Below are 14,484 nucleotides of genomic sequence, written 5' to 3'. Positions count from 1 at the left end.
TGCACATAATTAAAGGTGGCTGTCACACCTGTATAATTGAAGGTACGTTAGTTGGTGTTGGAAAAAGTAGACTGAATATGCTACGCTTTGCTTTAGACTATCAACCATTGTCGTTGCAGTTCCGTATTCTTCATTGAAATGCCAGCTAATGAGTGTTGTCTATGTCCTACACCAAACAGTACGATTCTAGCGCCATCAGCAATCATGTGCAATTTCCTACAGATGATTTAACATGCCTCGGGATGAAATACCAGCTGCTGGGTGTCGTCTATGTCCTGGATCAAACAATACAGTCGTAATGCCATCAGCAAGCATGCCCAATTTACTACAAATGATTTAACGTATTTCAAAATATCCTCTGGAACTGCGCAGATGCAGAATCGATGCACGTATAAAGTTCAACATACATGGGTTATTCATTCATCAAGAAAAGTATAACCTCCGAAGCCCAACAAGTAACGCAGCTCAAGATACTACTGCCTAGACCATGATGTGGTAAGCCCTAACGATGAATGAACTCTCTGAGTATTAAACACTTCGCAAACCAGAAAACCAGAAGAAATTATCTAGTGAAAACGTACACGAGCAACCTTCACATATGCAATGCAAAGGACGCGCGGTTGATATATAACTTAATACTATATGTTCGTGGAACAAACATCAGGGGGGACGATGAATAACATTCCGACGAAATGCCAAAATAACAACAACTGTCGGTGGATCAAAGCACGGGCCGAAGCCTTACTCCTCTTTTACGGCAGCCTCCTCGGCGGCTGGAGAAGTCGCCGACGAGTCCTCGGCCTCCTGCGCGCTCCCCTCGGCGGGCACCGTCGCAGCGGCGGACCGGGTCTTGGCAAGCTCGAGGAGGCGGCGGCTGACCTCCTTGGAGTACGCCTGGAGCACCTCAATCCCCTCCTCGATAGAGGCCGGGGACTCGGCGGCGGCGGACTTGGAGGCGGCCGCGAAAGCCTCGGCCTCGACGGCCGCGGCGGCGCGCTCGGCCTCGGACTCCGGGACGGCGCCGTAGCGCTGGGAGAGGACGCTGGGCGCCGCGAGCGTCTGCACGAGGCGGCGCACCACGGCGTCGCGCGTGCGCTGCGACGGCGGCCAGATGCTGAGCGACGGGAGCAGCGCCTCCGCGGCCTTGGCGCCCGCAGTAGCCGACGGGGCGGCATCGGCAGATCCCTCGGGAGGAGCGGGCTGGCCGCCCTCGGCGGCTGCGTTGGGGGCGTCCTCCGCCATAGCTGCGACCTGCGGGGGTAAGAGTACGGAGAGAAAAGAAGAGAGAAAAGCGAGAGATCTGTGGCGTGGAGTTCGGGAATCGGGAGAAGAGCGGTGTAGTCTGGGCGTCTGTGGAGTGTGTGGCCGTTATCAACGTTCAACGAAGGCTTACGAAGCGGTGTGATGAGCGAGGGCTTTGAAAAATGGTATATATCTTGTGCATATGAGATTTTAGTGTTGTGCAAGCAGTCCTTTTGTGCAAACATGCAAATAAACCATCTGATTCATTAGATCATGATCTAACCGTATGTCGTATTTAATACTTAAACCCTTCCACCACCAGCTCAATAATCTTTATAAAAAACCCCTAACAAACCATGATTGTATCTGTGGTTCGATCGTAATCTAACGGATCAGATGATTTGCTTGCACAGAAGAACTGATTGCACAACAGTCGTTGTCATTTAGTACACGTAAGTATGTATAAATTAATAAAGTTCATAAAAATTCTAAAAATATATAAATATTTTTATCCTATTTCAATTATATAAAAAAATTCAAGTTTAAATTTGTTATATTTTAACTATAAAAGATAAAATTTCTAACAAGTCTAAATTTAAAAACATCTAAATGTTCTTTAGCTAAAGTATAACGAATTTGAATCTATTTGTATATAATTGGAGTATGATGAAAATAATATGTATACATTTTATCTGGTTTTTATAAACTTTGTTAGTTTATATATATCAAAGTCTCATGTGCATCGAATATCTTCTCTTAGAAAATATTTTGTTGCCTTCCTCCTTGCACGCCAAATCGCCCATAAAGACGCAATACCTCCTCTCTCGTTTCTCTTTTCGTATTTTATCGTAAAAACAGAATCTATTTCTGATTAGTTGAGAACAAAAACGAGGAATAAACAACATATGTACAAAAACGAACGTGAATCGAAATATTTGAATGTGGATAATCCGATGCTTAAAATAAGATAATATCCTATTAGTTTGGCAAATAAGAGAGAGGCAGAGTCAGTCAACCATGATTGATTACTACCAAAATAAAGGTAAAATTATTGTAGGGTAGAACAAGAAACCAAGTGCTATATACAACATAAATCAATCGCCACCCCCACCCCCAACACATTCTGCTCCGGTTAGTTTATTATGAATCAAACAAAACATTTTGTCAATGTTGCATGTACTTTTGAATATTATATAATGTCACAATACAATTGAATATAGAACATTCTGTTCTACGCAGCCAACATTTTGCTGATTAACATAGCTTTTGCATACGAGGAAATTTGGTACCAGTATATGTTTGATGTTTCCATGTTGAAGAAAAAAACTTGAGTGGTAGTTCAGCTTTTAGGCAATAATAGAATACTATGTAGATGATTTTCTTTGGTTTAATTTTAACTGTTCTGTTGCAATTGTGAATTTCGCTTCATCACTTGCTAAGACGATTATACCTCTTACATTTTACTTTAAGCCATTCATTTTCTATGACTTGACACCGATCTGATGAACTTCATATACATATTGCAACAGAACATAAACATAGACATGTTTTATCCGATCTTTCAAATCCGCTTCCGTTCCGTTCCGACAGCGTTCCGTCTGTGTACCGTTTCCGACATCCTAAAACATATGTATATATATATATTATATATATATATTATATATATCCGCAATCGCATAATATCCGCTCTGATATGAATCTGCAGACAAAAATAAGATTAGGATATGAAAAAGACGTTATTCGCTTCGATCTGATCCGTTTGCATCCTAAGTGAGATGACGAAAACGAAGAGAACAAATCGATAACAAATTGATAAAAGTTGGAATGGAACGTAAAAAACGAAAACATAGCTGCATAGAGTATAAAAATAAACTAGAATGGCGATCAATTAAAATATCTCATCTAGACATATTAAAGAAATATATTAATATATATATATATACATATATATATATATATGGCTACCAAAGAAATTAATCAATTATAGAATCTATACTATACTTAAAGCACCAGTTTCAACGGTCCTCGTGCGTCATTTTTTTGCAAAAAAAACCCTCTTACATTTTTACTCATCAACCCGCAGTCCACCCGATTTGATGCCTCACCGCCACCGGCCCACCCCATCGCAGCGCATCGAATTCCCTTCGCAGCCCACACAAACAGAAACGTGCGGCGTGGCTTTGCCAACGCGCAAAAGCCTCCTCCTCAACCTCCTCCCGCACAACGCGCTCTCCACAACCTCCTCGCCGCCTTCTCTCCTCCTTTGCGGCGTCGCGACCTTCTCCATCCGATACCTCGACGACGTCGCAGCATGCACCGCCACGATAGGAGTTCGAGACCTCGGACACCGACCAGCCCGACGATGGCCATGATCATGCCATCGACGACCTGCTCCACCTCCTCTCCTTCACAGAGTCGGAGCTTGTCGTCGAAGCCGCCACCCTTCACCATGGGTTTTCTCGACGCGCTCTACCATGTGGTGATGCGCCGCAACGCCGTCTATGTCACCTTCGTCGTCATCGATGCTTCCGCAGGCGAGCAAGTGCGTCCTCCCTCCCTCCCCTTCTTCCCTGGCCACCAGATCCCGAATCTGCCATTCCCTCTCCTCAAAGGGTTGTCTCTTCGATTCCTAATCAGTTATCTGTCGTTTGCGGGCGGTGGACTACGACGTTCACAAGATCTGGGAGATGAACAACATTGGGGTAACATTTCTCTTCCCAGCCTCCCTTTCACTTTGTCGTTTCATTCTTATCAATATGCCGAGACGAGTGAAGGATGATTGGGCCTCAGGATCGAGCCATCGTCTTCGTTGTTGTTCAGCAAAAATGGCCTGCTCAGCTCCACAAGAGCTGGTAGGCTCCTTTTGTATGTCGACACTTCAAACAGGTACCTGAATTTTTTGAATAAATCTAGGATTCTTAGTATTCGGTACTTTCTGCTATGCCAAATTCTCTATAATGATATGAGTAATGATGAGTACCAAGTAACAATTGTGTGATACTCGTAATTTCACTAATTTGAAACGATCATTGTTGGAGCTCATATTTCGGATGTGGATGTGCCTCTTACCATTCTTTCTTTAAGTGCCTGATGTAATGATGTAGTGTATTGTATCAATACATAATGGCATTTACTGCCTAGCTTAATATTTACCAGTGACTATGGTAGCAGCAAGCCACTGATGCAGCAAATTATTATTGCAGTGACTAGCTGCATTGTAGCTGAAGCTAGCAGAAGCGAGCACATAAAAATTTATAGGCAATTTATACCTTGTGAGTTATTCATATCATCAGCTCATTTTTCCTTATGGATTTGTGAATATGAATGTTGTGGATGCAGATAATTATGTTATGTACCCCTAGAAATACCACAATGTTGTAACAGGTGAACTAGAGCAGAGAGAGAATACATTATTCCAGATTAACAACCTTTCCTTTCCTGTCCACCTCGAGATAAAAACGGTGGCACCACCTGGAGATAAAAATCAAGACCATATGACTGCATGTGGAGTTTAGCTTGTTATTTAGACAATGCAATTTAGTCCTTCCAAACATGATTGACATGCTTCTCTCTATCATTTTGTTGCTTAGCTGCTTGGGCAGACACGATCCCAGATTTTGGATCTTGGAATGGGCTCCTTTGGGTTGGACTGGAACCGACATGCCTCCGCGTTGTAGGATTGGGAGAATTTGCCTTATGTTTCTTTGGGACCTCATGTTTTTTGTTTTTAGTATCATGGTAAAATAATTATTTTTACTCATTCTCTCTATTTTAGTGCTTGACAAAGCTTGCAGTCAAAGAAAGAACTGTGCGGAATTTGATCTGCATGTGAACCCCTTAAAAACTCATTTTACATACTTAACTATCTGCGATGTAGTATCATTAGAATTAATTAACAACACATAACCATATATTTGTTATTGTTGCATGTTTTTCTTCCGTTGCAACGCACGAGTATTTACCTAGTAGTTTGTTAAAATATGACATAGGTCATGTTCGCGAGGGCAGCAACAACGTGGGTCCGCACGGGCGGTGGCTGGTGGGTTTCTACTGGGCTCACTATTGGCTGAAAGCCCGTCCGATTCTGGCCCTCTTTGTGTAACCGGGCTGGGTTATATCATCTTGACCGATGGGAAGCACTAGTTGCGTGTTGGGCTGGGTTTGGTTTTTTGTTTTCCCGGTCCATAGTTTCTACTTCCTCAAGGGCCCTTTACTAAGCTTATTTATTGTTCTATGAACTACATGAACGACTTCTCTCCTATAGCTATTGTTCATACGCTGCTTATGTATTTTTTTATGCATTATTCATATGAGTTCCTTTTCTTTTTCCTCTCTCCTCCTAAGAGTCGGTAAACCCTGAAATTTTGTCTGCATGTTCCGGCCACAGTTGATGAGCGGGAGTGTTTGGGATCCCTAGCCTAGCAATTCACAATCAATGTGTTTGGTTGCCCGCATATGAAGAATCAGACTCTCCACATGTATTGACCACGGCTCGACCTGTGTTTGGTTCACTGTATCTAGACATACTGGCACGCACATACGCATCGATGCAATCTAGACTTATTTGGTTGCATCCACAGATACGTAGAAATTGATCATACCCAGTGAAAAAGACTCATGCGAGCTTAGCTACACACGTTTAGACATCCAATCGCACGGAATCAGAACCATGCTGTGTAAAGTGCAGGCACATGAGTTTTTCATACTCGAAGACAAGTGCAGCCACCGCCCACTCCACTGCAGCGTAGCGCGACACTTCCGTCCCAAGGGGCATCAGATTCAGCAAAGCAATGTGACAGGACTCAACCATCCAGATTCCCGTGCTCAAAGGCCCCAAAACAAGTCACAGCTTTGTCACAGTCCCACCCACCCACGCATGCGGCGGGTGCAAAGGTGGCGAGCCGCGACCGCGAGACAGCAGAGGCCGCGGGCGGGCACGCACGCACCTGAGTGCGGACTCCTAGAGGCCGGCACGGCAGGAGCACGCAGCCGCCGCTACCGGCCGCGCTCTCTTCGCTTCGGCCATTCGGCTAGACCGCTAGAACCAAGACGAGTCCGTGGAAAAGAAGCGCAGCGGCAAGGCAGCAGGCGGCAGCGCGCATAGGCTTTAGAGCCTCCGTCGAGGCCTTTCTCTCGTGGAAAGCTGTGTCCCCTGTTTCCCGGGCCATTTCACCTGCTCCCATTTTTTCCCCCATCTGCCGCTAACCTCCGATTCCACGCTAACTAACCTCCACTCCACACCTAAAAAGCATCTCGGAAAGGAGGGGAAAAAATAGTAAACCTACACGACGCCCAGTTTGAAACGCTGCCGACGGCCTAACTGAAGATTGGCATAGCACCACCACCCATAGCTGATAGGCTGGTAGTAGTAGCTTTACCTTTGTAGCCGGCGCTCTTCCTGCATTTGGCCGGTTAAAATTGCTGCTGCAAACGCTTCAGGTCAGGGTTTAGGAGGATTTTGATCCCCATAGCAGTAAAAAGGTTAGCTGCAAATGATTGTGTGCCAGCCAGCAGCGCCCTACCTTGTTTAGGCCACAAAAAGTCCTTTCCAACTTTTGCTTCAGCTTTGACTCGCCGTGTCCTGTTGCTCTGTTACATTAGGACAGCAGAAGAAGATTCAGAACACACCAGCTTAGCTCCAGTCCTCGCACGCACACTGTCCACTCTCTCTGCCCCCCCTCCACCTCCACCTCCACCTCCATCTCCATGCATGGGATGGGCAGTCAAAGAAGGCTTCTCCTCCTCCTGGCTCTCCTCCTGCTGACGCTGGTCGCCGGAGAAGGCGACGGCGCACTGTCCGGCGCCGGCAGCACGGCCACGGACGACGGGGCCAATGCCACCGACGCGAGCCCACCGGCCGGCGCGCCGCTCGACGTGCGGGCAAGGAAGTGGTGGCGGTTCCCGGCGACGGAAGGCCTCGTCACGGGCAGCGAGCGGAGGGTGCCCAACTCGTCGGACCCCCTCCACAACCGCTGAAGCGCCTGTGTCAGCCGCCTGCCATTCGTGCTGCTTCCACCTCTGCTGTTAGTTATACATACGGTACCTCTGGTCGCATGCTTTTTGGCTGCACAATGTGGCTTGGTATTCAGACTTCAGAGAATTTAATTGCGTATACGAGAGTAAATGTAGCTGATTTTGGTCTAGCTGGTTTGCCGTTTCGAGCGCTTGTAAACACAAATTCGTCGGCAGTTTACACCGTGCCGTGTGTATATAAATTTCCTGAAGTCTGTGTCTTCGCTCAGTTCACAAGAGTTTCAAGATTCTATGTATGTGAATCCCTGTTTTTTTCAGTTCCTCTTGTAATCTGAACTAACCAAGTTAATCATATGACTGGAGTTCAGAAGACTTCAGTTCCCCACACCCGAGTGGAGGAATGAGCTTCCTTTTTTCTTCTTTTCCCGTTCGGTTTCTGCCAAAATTTGATACGGCTCGTCGACTCGTCTTATATATGGTAAAAAAAAAGGTGGGGAAAAAAGGAAACTTGGGCCGTGGACCCACCTGTCAGCCTCCATACGAAGCCCCCTCCGCCGTCCTCTGCGTCAAAACGTCGAAAAGCTAGCTAGCGCAATGCCCGCCGCCACCAGCGTCTCCCTCGCCGTCGCCGACGCCGTCTGGGCGGAGATCAGATCCGCTGGCCGGGCATCCGACGAGCACCTATCCATGTAAGTTACTTCAGACCGCTCGTCCCACGCGGTGCTGTATCCGCTCTCCCCGGGCATGATACTCTCGAGTCTCGAGTCCTTGACATGCTCTCGCTCTCCGCAGCCTCGAGACGCTGTTCGGAAAGAACATGCTGCGGGCCTGCAAGATCGTCGACGAGCGCGGCGTCAGGCGCGTCACCGGCGCGCCCAGTGGCCGCTCGGTCTTTCTGGTAAGGTCTCCCCAGCTCCCCTCCTCGTCTTCTGATTCCCCCGGATGTCTCGTGTTCCTGCCAAACTAACGAACAACCTGTCTGATCGTTGCGTATGTCTGTGCTGCAGGTGATGGGGGAGTCGAAGAGGAAGGAGGAGTACCTTTGCTTCCCGGAGCACCTCTGCACGTGCTACTCATTCTTCTACGACGTCGTCGGGCGTGGCGAGCAGCTGAGCGTAAGTCCCCTTACTGCAGCTACCGCATCTTGAACAAGAAAATTCTAGCTGTGCAAACCTTGGGAAAGTCTAGATGGAGTAGCATTTGTCAGCTTTTAGCTCGTTGCTACTGAAACAGTAGATGAATTTTGGGATATTGTTTTGGTGTTCGCAGTGTAAGCACCAGTTAGCTGCACGGCTTGCAGAGGCTGTGGGAGAGCACCAGGAGGTTGAAGTGAAAGATGAGGAGCTCGCAAATATGCTTGTAATTCTATGAAGCTTTGATTACTTCAGTAATGCACATAACATTTATGAATTGTATCTTCTCCTTACCCGGCCACTCTGATAGTCTGATGCACGTGACTGGAGTCACGCACACAGACTACAATAGGGAAATGATGTGCCGGAACCCATGGTAGAATCAGCTCAATATCATAATCCTTTTTGTATGCATGGTCCTTAAAACTATTGATGAATTGAGATGACTGGTTTGTTCATTCACTATTGAGACAGTGTCATATACTTCTGTGTATTATATCCTCTTCTGAAAGTATAATGTTATTTCTCTAGTCTCAATGTGGTCTTGCTGTAGCAATGCTTTAGTGACAGGGGGGAGAAGATATAATAGCGCACAATGAGATTTGTTCGAAAAATCCAAGATTTTTCCAACTTGAAGATGTTGGCACTTGTGCCTCATATGGATAGATATATTCCACAATAAGTAATACTGAATTGAATTCTACAGGATGGCATCAGGATGACAGCTAATGCATTGAGATATTGAATACCTTTGGTTTAGTGTCTTGAGAACTGAAATCCTTAGTCTGCCATATTTTAACATGTTCAAGATAGCTCCAAATTTGCTAAGTATTGCATTTATAACAATACCTTCTAATTTTGATTGTTGTTATGAACTGTTTTGAGTTTTCTTTTGGTAGCAAATGTACTGAATTCCATAACACTGCTGCTAACTTTATGTGTTTGTAACTAGTACCTTTAGCACCGGTGGATTTCTAAGGGGATAGCATTTCAGAGAACTGTGTAACTTGTGTTTCCATGAAATTGGTTTCTGATCCCACAGTCAACACCTTAGAGGCTTACCCAAAAGTTTCTCTACATGTAATCTTTTGAAGAGCTGCAGTGGAGATCTTGTCATTGCGTTGTTGTGCTCTTATTTGCAATTCTGTTTAATCATGATGTGATAGTCATATTATCTCTCTTGTCAAGTATTTACCATTGCCTCACCTTCTTATGCTTTCATTAAAGATTCATTGCTACGCATTTCCTTTTCAACTGAAAAAGAATGGGTTCTTGTTCTTTCCATGTGTACTTTTATTGATATGTCAATTTGTTACCACTCTTTTTCATATTCTTTCACATTACTTTGCACGGATTCATTTATATGTAAAGAGTCCATGGCTCTTAGTCTCTTATCTTATGTCTGTGTGATACCTGTACTTTGATGAAACAATTTCAGGTCATATCATTTTATTACAATCTTGTATTTGTAAGTAGTACCTGCTTTGAAGGTCTCAATGTATAATCATGTATTTGTAAGTCTGTTCGCTTGCTTTAATCCATACCGGCTTCTACTACTTCTATAGTGTTTTGTCTCTATGAATTGCAGCTGCACCAGTCCGAACTGCATGAGTAAGACTTAACAACATGTGAATCTTTGTTATTTGTAAAGAAGCAAATGACTTGAATATGGTTTGTCTTGTGAAACAATCTTAACCAATGAAACAAAATGTATGATTTTCGAACTGGAGTAGTTATCACAAAAATGCAGAGTAACTAATAAACATTTATTTTCGTCCTTCTTTCAACCTGCTACAAGTAACGTAAGAGCAGATAAAGTGCAGCCGTTGGGGGGGGGGGGGGGGGAGGGGGGAGGCATAGCCTATATTTGTTCACCGAACAGAAATTATGAAAAAGATGACACGACTCAGAAAATGGTTACATATGATGACCTACTTCTTATTACAGTTTAATTTACAAGCGCAGGGTTAGGTCAAGATTTTTCTCCATTTGCTTCTTGGACTCATCTGAACTTGCTGTGAAGCTCCCTGGCCATACTAACCCTCCAGGTTCTTCAACTGCAAAAGGCATCCATCCACTCATTTGGCCTCCGTCGAATCTTGCTACGGCAACCGCAGCTCTTTCACCATGACCCTTCAGAATCGTGGAGTGCGAGTTCACTCTCAAAGGTTGGAGAAAGGAAGCGGATGGAGGAAGGCCCATCATCATCTGAAGTCTGTATGTCCTTCTTGCTGCACACCTCTCCCTCTTGTGCGCATTCTGGTGCCCACCGAGAGCCTGCGAACTGAAAAACTTTCTCATGCAGTAGTTGCAGGAGAAAGTCCTATGTGGAGTGGCCACTGGTTTCGCCTCTTGAGGCTTGACTTCTTCACTTTTTGGCGCATCAAGACCCAACTTCAGCCACGGTACTGTGGTACTCTCATCAGCTAGACCAGCTTGGTTAACTTGGTCTGCTGACTTCTGCTCTTCCACTCCAGGTACTCTCTCCATTGCTGTGTTTAGAGAGGGTTTTCTGAAGTTTGTGTTGTCGTGCCTCCCCCTGCTTTGCTATTGCTATAAAAAGAAGCAGGGGTCTGCGGGCAGCAATAATTCAGCAGAAAAGGCGAGCCATCGGTACTTTGAAGTGGACCAGAGGATATGCTAGCTTCAGTAGTGGCAAACATGTTGGTCCTTGTTATTCTTCGAGATGGTATACCTGTCATCAGTACTCAGTAGTGACCGGCTTCAACAAACTTCAGTTTCCTGTCCAGCTCACTCCCTATCAGGTTCGCACCTGCTCTAGATAGTAGCGTTATACATTTCTATCAGGTACAGTCCTGAAACCTCATGCAGGGGAGCTACTGCTCACATTTATAATTTGTATTTGTCGAGATAGGTATAGGAATATATACTGAAAAATAAGTCTTAGGGCTAGTTTGGGAACCCCATTTTCGCAAGGGAATTCTATTTTACCAAGGTAAATTAGTTTATTTTCTCTTGGAAAAATATGAATCCCTTGTGAAAATGGAGTTCCAAACTAGCCCTTATAAGTTTTCTCGCTTTTTTTTACATGTTTCTTTCAGGAAATCTTCTAGTTTCTAGCAAGGCAATAATACACAAGGTTGCTAGATTTGAAAAGTGCTTCTACGCCTTGGAATGCCAAAGTTTTCTGTTGCCCTCTTATTTTTAAAATGGTTTTTATTTTGCATCATGTAGACTTTATTCGGAAGAAATATCAAGTTTTAGGTGGACTGAAGCAACTTCTTTCGAGGTGATTCGAATAGCTGACCCGTAGTGTAGCATGCTTTACTGAGAGGTGCTATGGACTATCAGTGCTTTGTCAGTCATCTTTGAACTTATCTCAACTCTCACTCATGCTCTTCTTTTGTCTCTTGAGGCTCAGGCACGGACGCTTGGCATTATTTAACAATAAAGCCTTAGCTCAGCCTTCTCAAACTGCACCACCAGTCCACCACATGAGTGGATTTCAGATGACTTCAAGCAAGTGCCGTTGCCACTTGTTTCTAGCCAAAGCCTACGTGCCATTGGCATTGGACAAACTCTTGAGGTAAAGAACGGAAGCTTTCTGCTGGGAAGCAAAGCAAGTGGGTGACGCACTCAAAGCGCAAATGATTATGCTTTTTTTTTCTTCCTGTGCAGCTGGATACGGCGTCTTCTTTTAACTGTTCGCATTGGCCTTTTAGCGGGAGAGACAACCGAAACTATATTCTGATCTGATGGAGGAACCCTACGAGAAAGACACACACCTGCTGCTCTCTTTGGGACTTGTCTGTCAGAGAAAAAATCATGCCGGATGGTGCTGATATGCCCCTAGTGGAATGGTGACTCGGACCCCCGCGGGGGCTCGATCCGGACGAGGCGGCGGCAAGGAAGCAGCACGCCTTGTCTATCGGCAGCCAGCAGTGGGCAGGTAACGATTGTCATCTAAATATCATTTGGAGCGTCATTTGCAGCAAAATCGATTTATGTTTTCACTTTTGAACACTTTTCCTATCTCCAAATAGTCATTCTCGTTTTCTAGCGAGAAACCTAAAAAAAAAGATGCTCATATTTAGATAGCCAACTTAAAAGGTTGAGGGCATTTTTCACCAAAAATCTCTATTTGTCTCGTAGAGTTACTCTTGCACACAAGAACCTTCGCCTCTGCAGTTGTGCTCATTCATCCTCGTCCCGTTACACAGTGGCCATAGTGCTGAGGCGATGTCGATCCGTCACCAGTGCTGAGCATAGTTTTGTTCCGTCTGCTCTTTCGCGCATCATCTCGGTGTGCTGTTCCAAGTTCCGTGATTTTTGTTCCGATCTGCTGTCAGCCTCCCACATGCGTACCTTCCTGTTCCTCTGCTTTGTGAGCCATCCCGCGACCTATTTGCCTGATGAAACTGAGGTGTACTATCATGGAGTGAAATTGTTGGTTGGGCCAATCAGAAACGATGGTGATCAGTGTTAAGTAACCCTAGTTAGGGTTATGTGGGCAAATATCTGCTTTGCCCCTGAGGGGTCTCACATCTCTATATAAGGAACATGTACACCCCTTCATAATAGAGAGATCAGAAAGAGGCCAGAGGCCCAACCCTATATCCTGTGTCTTGTGTGTTCCTCTGTCGTGCTTATGGGAAGGGAGACGGGTCTTCTACAACTTCTCGCGCCTCTACTACTGACGGGAGGGAAGGGAGCGGATCTGGTGATCCGTGGTAACGTAGTTCTCAACACGTTATCAGCACGCTCTACCTCAACGTTGCTGCGAGATCAGATCTGCATCAACTCTTCGTCAAGCCGGCAGGTCCTCCGGCCTAGCCGAACTGTCCCACGCGACAGACTTCAATTCCTCCTCTACGCAATCGAGCGAGTGGTATGCTTAAATTGGATATACTATTCTTGATCTACCGATGTACACGCGTTGTGATCCATGCGCCAAGAACTTGTCGTCACCGTCGTTGTGCTGTGTTTGCTCCGGGCCACGCCCACGCCGGAAGCGTCCGCATCGGAGCCTCGCCGGAGAGGCTGCGCCAGCACCCTGGCAAGCGTCGTGCTGGAAGCGGCTGCTCCACGCCGCATCGTTGACTGCCTGGCCTATAGCCTGCTGGGTCGCGTGCTCCACTGCTCCTCCCACCAAATCGAGAGAGGTTGAGAGCAGTTGAATCTTTGCACTGTGCCATGTTCGCACTGAATGGGCGGTTCTTGGATGGTGCACAACCGCTCCTCCAAATTTCTTGCGTGGACGATTGCATGCGGATTGCATGCGGAACGATTAGCACGCTGATCCGTTTTTCCAGTAGACAAAGGAGACGTGCGGTTAATATTTTTTTCTATAAAAAAAGTGACCGGCTATTGACCCGCTCGCCTCGTTTTCTGCCGTCCATTCCGCCACACCAAAAAAAACTTGCATGCCACCAGCCTGCATGCACCATGCAGTGTGCAGAAAGGGAAAAAAGTCACAACGAAACGCACAACATCTCCTAAAACTAGATGTTGTTGGTGCATTATTCAACTTTGGTGTAATTTTAATTTATATACATGCTCATGTTATTTATTTTATTTATTTCCTGTTGCAAATAACAAATAGAATTAAGCATGTTTTCTACCGCAATTTCTATTTTCAATTAATTATTTCCCGCAATAAATAATTAGTAGAAAAAGACATGCTCGGATATAGGAAAAATGCTTTCATGCACTTGATCTGCTTATGCATTAAATTCCAGTATTATTTGTCTGCTTTATTTCTCGTAGTAGATAATTAGCAGAAATTATTAAAATGTGTGAAGGATATAGTGCGCATACTCAAATCGCTCTGAATATTTGTGTTGTTTTGAGTTTTTTTGACTCATGTTGAGCGGTTAAATTGTATAGTGGGTACTCGGACGTACCGATGATATTGCGTTATTAATCGGCTGTATTTTGGCATTGGCTAAGCATTTACTGCGTCATGTGATTGCTATGTCACACTCTCGTTTAAATCAGACCGCTCCCGTTGAGTCGGACCGCAATCGCCGAGTCATGTATTTTTCTCATGCCCTGTAGGCACTGTCTGTCAGCCGTGATCATCGGAGCCACAATTGCGCCTGTTGCGCACGTTGCGTGGATTTATCGTGTACCCTAATTACCGAGCCACAATTGCGTCTATTGTGCTTGTTACGAA

At 45.3% G+C, this 14,484-nt stretch overlaps 5 protein-coding genes across 14 annotated transcripts; 3 read left to right on the top strand and 2 right to left on the bottom strand.

The window, feature by feature from the left end:
• Window positions 1-567: 567 nt before the first annotated feature.
• LOC100279091 (uncharacterized) lies at window positions 568-1,293 on the bottom strand. Its single transcript, NM_001152138.2, has one exon. The coding sequence runs from the start codon at window positions 1,240-1,242 to the stop codon at window positions 742-744; it is 501 nt and encodes a 166-aa protein (NP_001145610.2). The 5' UTR covers window positions 1,243-1,293; the 3' UTR covers window positions 568-741.
• Window positions 1,294-6,877: 5,584 nt separating this feature from the next.
• Window positions 6,878-7,532, top strand: LOC111138522 (uncharacterized). The gene has a single exon (NM_001355468.1). It carries the CDS (start codon window positions 6,949-6,951, stop codon window positions 7,216-7,218), a length of 270 nt encoding a protein of 89 aa, NP_001342397.1. The 5' UTR covers window positions 6,878-6,948; the 3' UTR covers window positions 7,219-7,532.
• Window positions 7,533-7,755: 223 nt separating this feature from the next.
• LOC100277790 (uncharacterized) lies at window positions 7,756-8,878 on the top strand. Its single transcript, NM_001151270.2, has 4 exons — window positions 7,756-7,904; window positions 8,008-8,113; window positions 8,223-8,330; window positions 8,485-8,878. The coding sequence occupies exons 1-4, from the start codon at window positions 7,810-7,812 to the stop codon at window positions 8,584-8,586; spliced, it is 411 nt and encodes a 136-aa protein (NP_001144742.2). The 5' UTR covers window positions 7,756-7,809; the 3' UTR covers window positions 8,587-8,878.
• Window positions 8,879-10,096: 1,218 nt separating this feature from the next.
• On the bottom strand, window positions 10,097-10,890 carry LOC100285472 (zinc finger protein 7). Its single transcript, NM_001369289.2, has one exon. It carries the CDS (start codon window positions 10,836-10,838, stop codon window positions 10,302-10,304), a length of 537 nt encoding a protein of 178 aa, NP_001356218.1. The 5' UTR covers window positions 10,839-10,890; the 3' UTR covers window positions 10,097-10,301.
• LOC103633386 (uncharacterized) lies at window positions 10,194-14,132 on the top strand. 10 transcript variants are annotated; one of them, NM_001369288.1, is made up of 7 exons: window positions 10,194-10,565; window positions 10,654-10,753; window positions 10,826-11,113; window positions 11,544-11,643; window positions 11,731-11,895; window positions 11,988-12,258; window positions 12,462-12,921. In NM_001369288.1, exons 6-7 carry the CDS (start codon window positions 12,167-12,169, stop codon window positions 12,793-12,795), a joined length of 426 nt encoding a protein of 141 aa, NP_001356217.1. In that variant the 5' UTR covers window positions 10,194-10,565; window positions 10,654-10,753; window positions 10,826-11,113; window positions 11,544-11,643; window positions 11,731-11,895; window positions 11,988-12,166; the 3' UTR covers window positions 12,796-12,921. The 10 variants fall into 10 exon arrangements, with proteins under 10 accessions (NP_001356217.1, XP_035816631.1, XP_035816636.1 ...); XM_035960738.1 differs by having other exon boundaries at window positions 10,424-10,565; window positions 10,912-11,113; window positions 11,544-11,895; window positions 12,462-14,132; XM_035960743.1 differs by lacking the exons at window positions 10,194-10,565; window positions 10,654-10,753 and adding an exon at window positions 11,411-11,448 and having other exon boundaries at window positions 10,925-11,113; window positions 11,544-11,598; window positions 12,462-14,132.
• Window positions 14,133-14,484: the final 352 nt, after the last annotated feature.

Source organism: Zea mays, chromosome 7 (assembly GCF_902167145.1).
Source record: "Zea mays cultivar B73 chromosome 7, Zm-B73-REFERENCE-NAM-5.0, whole genome shotgun sequence".
Lineage (NCBI taxonomy): Eukaryota > Viridiplantae > Streptophyta > Magnoliopsida > Poales > Poaceae > Zea > Zea mays.
This window is presented reverse-complemented; position numbering and strand designations above follow the sequence as displayed.